Source organism: Hypomesus transpacificus, chromosome 15 (genome assembly GCF_021917145.1).
Source record: "Hypomesus transpacificus isolate Combined female chromosome 15, fHypTra1, whole genome shotgun sequence".
Lineage (NCBI taxonomy): Eukaryota > Metazoa > Chordata > Actinopteri > Osmeriformes > Osmeridae > Hypomesus > Hypomesus transpacificus.
The window spans coordinates 5,155,837-5,161,789 of record NC_061074.1 but is presented as its reverse complement, the minus strand read 5'-3'; the positions used below and the strand labels follow the sequence as shown (position 1 = coordinate 5,161,789).

At 55.3% G+C, this 5,953-nt stretch overlaps 1 protein-coding gene across 1 annotated transcript in view; it reads right to left on the bottom strand.

Moving 5' to 3' along the window:
* Window positions 1–2,281: 2,281 nt before the first annotated feature.
* The window catches only part of ssh2a (slingshot protein phosphatase 2a), a 22,102-nt gene continuing 18,430 nt past the window's right edge, over window positions 2,282–5,953 (bottom strand). Inside the window, 3 exon segments of the mRNA XM_047036433.1 lie at window positions 2,282–4,403; window positions 4,405–4,589; window positions 5,135–5,953. The exon segment at window positions 5,135–5,953 is cut by the window's right edge and continues 223 nt beyond it. Coding sequence (XP_046892389.1) covers window positions 2,957–4,403; window positions 4,405–4,589; window positions 5,135–5,953 — 2,451 coding nt within the window. The 3' untranslated portion in view covers window positions 2,282–2,956.

Sequence of the window (5,953 nt, the reverse complement as noted above, 5' to 3'; positions counted from 1 at the left end):
TGTAGGTGGGGGGGGGGGGGAGGGGGGAGCATACTGGAGGAGGGGAGCATGATGGATGTCTGTGTTGCGTCTTCAGCCGTCTCAGAGTGACCGACTCCAGTCCTGCAAGGGTAGGCAGACTAGTCCAGCCCAGCCATAACCCTCCTGGATCAACCAATCAGCCGAGGCAGGTGTGTGTTCGTGCTGGGCTGGGGTCGAAATCTGCTCGCACACGAGTTCACTGTCCAGGACCGGAGATAATGACCTCTCTTCACAGAGGGTTAATAGAGGAGGGCGGATTTGGAGGAATTGTAACCAAGGAAACGTCTTGTTCTGAACAGATTGCTACGTTTGTTTTAGCACAAAAATGAAGATGTACTGCACTGAGTGTGGGTGGGCTGTAATTGACTGTTAAAGGGTTCTAGTTAATGCTTGTTTCTTAACAAGTCTGAGTAGGCCTGCTGACAAGTTTAGGTCTCAGAGTGTTTTCACTCCAGCATTCGATTTAACCTGCATCAACAGAACTGAATGGGGACAAATGGAAATCAGGTGTGTTTCCTGAATGCTTTGCAGGGCTTCCTGTTGTGGTACTTAGAGAGAGGTTAGAGAGCTGCAGATATACAGGGAACTCACCCACTTTATCAACACTAGAACATTGCTGAGCACATATGTGAATAGGAAAGAGGAAGCAGGTCTCTCTGTCCCTGCAGTCAGGGTACAATGTATTTGATGTACACTTGAGCTGTTGGTGTTCTGTCTGAAAAGCTCCTTCAGAAAAAGTCTGCAGAAACAAGAGGGTTAAACCGTGTTTTAGTGTTCTGTTTGGGGTGTGTGTCTGGGTGGGCATGTGTCTGCTTGGGGGGGGTGTGTGGGTGGGTGTGTGTGTGTCTGGGTGGGTGTATGCGCTGTATGCTGTGGTCCTGGTATACCATAGTCTACACCTGTCTGACAAAGCAATTTTCGATCTGAGCCAAACTTTGAATCATGTTTTGGTAGGGGGATGTCACAGTGTCACAAACTGCTTGAGTTTTTATGACCTTAAAAGAAACTGACGGACACATCAGCACAAGTCAGGAGCTAGCCTCAGCCTCCTCCTTCCTGTTTAGCTTGCCTGAACTCATTTCTGTTTTTTACTTTTGAAAGTGGCTGTTTTTTCTCAAAGGACAGGAGCTGCAGATGCAGCAGCATATATATAAAAAAAAAAGTAAATAAAAACAGTTACTGAGCATCTGTGGCATTCTCATGTGTCTGCTTATGTTCTGATGATTGACACTTCTGCAGATAAAACTGAAACTCATTCCTCAAATGAGTTTATTTGGTTGTTATTCAAGAAGAGAAATGAGTATTAAGAACATCTCGGCTACAGTAAGCACAGCCCGGCACCCAGGACCAGTTTCTGAGAGAATCTGTAGTCCTCTGGCGCTCCTATTGCAGGGCCGGGTGAGTCACTCAACCCCAATGAACAGCATTAAAACATTGAGAGCGTGAGGGGTGTGTAGTGGTGTGTGTGTGTGTGTGGTGTGTGTGTAGAATCTCCAGGGAGCCGTAGGTAGATGGCCTACATGTCAGCATCAGTATGCAGAGGAGGAGGAAGATGAACTGGTGCAGCCACGCCCAAGACACCTCACTTCCTCTCTGTCAACAAAATCGTTTTGTTAAGAGAAAACCGTCATGTGGTTCCCGTGTGGTTTATACCAATGTTGAGCCTTTTTAATGAGGGCACGTTGTTATTGTCCCATACCATTATTATTAGAAGTATTTCTAGTTATTCTTTCATTATTGCAGGGGAGGACATGTATTTGGAGAGCTCTCCAAGGACACAACATGATCTGACTGAAGCGTAGAAGTGTCTGAAGTGGTCGACGGTGGTGTCCTACATCTCATGTGGTAATTACTGTACTGTGAGATGTCATCTTTAAAGAAGCCTCAGAGCCTGGGAGGGAACCATCGACGCCACACGCCCAGATCTGACGTCTCACTCACTGGGGAGGCCTGGTGTGTCTGACTCCTGGAGCTTTTTGGGTGTTTTGGCCTACTTTTATCTGTTGAATCTTCTCAGATTTACTTCTGACTGCATAAGCTATGCTTGAGGATCCTTCTGAAATAGTGATAGTGTAAATAAGCCAGGGGATGGGGGGGAGGGGTGTCCAACCTGCAGTTTCCACTCTGTCCACCAAGGGGCAGTAAAGGAGAAGGCAAGGCAGTTCTACTGGAGTGTTTACATCTCAAATAAAGGAAGAAGCAGAACTAAGTAACGGATGAGTGTTTTCAATATATTAGAATGAACACATACACCTACAAGTCAGGAGGTATGCCATTTAGTTCCTTTAACAGTCACAGCTAAAACAAAGAATAAAAAAATTATATGTTCGTCCAGTTCAGAACAAGAATAAGGACATAAAACTTTACAGTTCTGTACAAAACAGAACACACACATATATCTCTATATGTCTATATCTCTATATGTATACAGTATATACACACAGACAGTCAAACTAAGATTCAGTGCAAAAGAAAACACTCCCGGGTACAAACAAAATTAATTTTATGAATAAAAAAGAAATTTAAAAACGGAAAACAAACCTAATCGAAATGAGAGAGTAAAAGTGCATGTTTACAGAAAACAACCCTCTCATTTGACCTTACAAAAATGTTTATAACCCATAAACAGGTTGTGTGTGGGGGTGGGGGGGGGGGCAGGGCGAATGATGGAACACACACAAACATACACACACAGTATGTGACTATACTTACATAGCATCCAGTATGACCCATTCATCTTAACAGACATGACCCCATATATACTCCCACCCACTGGCTTGGAATAAAAACATCCAGAGATCCATCCATCAAACACTGCTAACTACACTAGGTGACTACAAGGCAGTCCTAATGATAGGGCATATAGAACACATGCACGTGGGAACGTGCTCTCAAACACACACACACACACGCAGAGAGGCTAGCGCCCGTGAGGTCACATGGTGTTGTAGAGCACAGTGTTAGTCCGTTTCTTGTCGGCGGCCTTGCGGAGCCTCCGAGGCGGGTGGCCCTTCCCCTGCTGGCGCCCTGACGTCACGGCGGGGGCCGGGGCGCTACGGGAGGCCTGCCAGGAGTCCGGGGAGCCTTCCTCTCCCCCTCCCCCCTGCTGGGGAGGTCGGCCTGGGGGAGAGGGCTGAGAGGAGTCGGGGAGGGACGAGGGAGGGTGAGGGAACCCCCCCTGGTGCTGCCCCACCCCGCCCCCGGCCCTGACAGTCTGGCCCCTGAGGCTGCAGGGGGGGCTTTGGGACAGCACGCGCTGCTTCTTCCACACGTCGTCGGGGCTGGGGTGGGGGTGGGCCGCGGAGGGGGGGTCCTGAGGGGCTACGGAGGAGGCGGCGTGGAGGTAAGGGGTGGGGCAGAGCTCCCAGTCGCTCAGGTCGTTGGTGGAGAGCTCCAGGCAGTCCAGCTTGGCCAGGGAGGCGGAGCGTTTCATCAGGGAGGGGGGCGTGAGGCCCGCCTGGCGGATCCGAGCCTCAATCTCCATGGCTCTCTGCCACACCGGGGGCTCCCTGGGGGGCCGCCTCGGACCAGGACCCCGACCCAGCTCCCGCTCACTGTCCGGCCCCATCGCCTGGGCCCTTTCGGCCTGCACCGAGTCCTGCTCCAGGCTCTCTGGGGCCCCCGCCGGACCGCCAGCCTCGTACAGGAAGGCCTGCAGCTCCCTCAGAGTCTCCTGGATCCTCTCCAGCTCTTGGCTGCCTGGTGCCAGTCTGGCCAGGGGGTCACAGGGGGGGTCCGGGTCGGTCTCAGAGTCCAGGAACGTCACCCCCTCCAGCCACAGCAGGGCCCCTGGGGAGGCCAGGGGCTCGGGGTGGGGATCCAGGGATGGCTGGAGGATGATGGGCGAAGGCTCCGGGTGGGGATCAGGGAGGGTGTCCATGTCTGAGAAGCCGCTGAGGCCTCTCTTGGAGTCTGTGTTCATCACCTCTCCATCTCTGGGTGGAGACGGCTGGCTGGGGCCCGGCTGGGTGCCATGGGTGGCTCCGGTAGAGAGGGGCAGAGTGGGCTGAGAGGGGCAGGGGAGGAGGAGGAGGTCGGGGCAGTTGGCACGGAGCCCGGACGGGCAGTCCGTGTTGGGTGTGTGAGCGGGGACGCTGGGGGAGGGCAGGGGCGAGCGGGCAGGCGGGGGTGCCTCAGCACTGGGGGAGGGCAGGGGAGAGCACAGGTCGGCTCCTGCTGGGCACAGTGGGGAGCGGGGAGGGGGCTGCTCCGGCGAACGCTGGCCAGGAAGTGCCGGCGCGTCCAGTTCCTGCCTCAGCCTTCGCTCCAGCTGCTTGGTCACCCGGCGCACCGAGCCCACCGGCCAATCCGGGGGCGGCGTGGAGGGGGACTGTGGGTAGAAGGGAGGGGTCAGCGACCCCCGCGTGACCTCGCCCGTCTCCTGGTCCTCTTCGCCGGGGTCCGGGCGAGGCTGCTGGGGGCTGCGGGGGGGGCGGGTGGGTGATGGACTCGATCTCCGTGACGATGTGGCGGACTGACACTCCGTTGTCATGAGGATGATTGTGATGAAGGTGTGAGGATTTGTCCTGGGTGGGTCTGTCCACACCGTCATCAGCATGAGGAGAGATCTGAGAGAGAGAGAGAGAGAGACAGAGAGAGAGAGACAGAGAGAGAGAGAGACAGAGAGACAGAGAGACAGAGAGACAGAGAGAGAGAGGAAAAGGAAGAAAGACGTACAGCGTTATTGGTCAGGCCAGAAGAGGTGCAACACCATCAGTACCCTGCAGTTCCAGTAGGTGGCAGTGCAGCTGGTAAACCCAGCACATGGTGTCACTGCTGCTCTATTGGATTAGAACATCAGATCCACTCTTCTCTATTGATCGGCTCACTGAGCTTTGTAATCCAGTTAATGCCTGATAGATGGGACCCACAGACGGGCCCTGTTAGCAGCAACAGCCAACGTCTGTGTATGAAAGCAGCTCCAACAGATCTATAAATGCAGCCATCAACTAACTATTAGCATGGTTAATAGGTCACAGTGTCGATCACTGCTAGCTGGTGTCCATGGTTGCGGTGCTATGGGGAAACAGATCATGGATAGCTAGCTGAACCTCATGAAGCGGCTAGAGTGGGCCTCTTGGGAGGAAGCGTTGGGAACATGTTGCTGCCTCACCTTCTCCTGCTCAGGGTCTTCATGTGGACTGGGCTCCTCCGAGGACGGCCGGGTCCGCTGAGGTCCCTCCTCGGACAGGGAGCGCGTCCTGTCGTCCTGGGACAGGCCCAGGAACTTCTCTCTGGCGCTGACAAAGTCGATGCTGTCGGTGCTGAGGCTGGAGGACCTGTCTGTGGGGCTGGAGGACCTGTCTGTGGGGCTGGAGGACCTGCCTGTGGGGCTGGACGACCTGTCTGTGGGGCTGGAGGACCTGTCTGTGGGGCTGGAGGACCTGCCTGTGGGGCTGGACGACCTGTCTGTGGGGCTGTCCAGGAGGCCGTCTGCCTGGGCCTGAATGGGGTTGTTGTTGTTGTAGTCGTTGCTGGGGAAGGGGCCCTGGAGGGGCGTGGCTGTAGAGCTGAGAGGACTGACCGCCATGGGGACAGACCCAGTGCTGTCCAGCCTCTCGCTGACCAGCTCTGACAGAGAGCTACCTGGCGTCTCCGCTTCGCTGGACGTCTCCTCCGAGCTGCTGGGATCGGGCAGATCCAGGGACAGGCCCGCGGGGAGGCCCTTGTGCTCAGGCGGGGGGGGGCTGGACAGCCTTGGAGGCGTCTGGGTGGAGGGGGGCAGGATGTGGAGGGCCCGAGGAGGGTGAGGGGTGACCAGGGCCAGGGTTGCCTTCAGGGAGGCATTGTCTCGTCTCTCCACAGGCACTACCGTGGCCGCCCGAGGCCTGGGCCGGTGAGGGAGTACGGGGTCCTGAGTGCGGACACGCCCCCGGAGCTCACCGTGACCGTTGGAGACGGGCGGGCAGGAGGCATGCACGCGGGTGTCTGA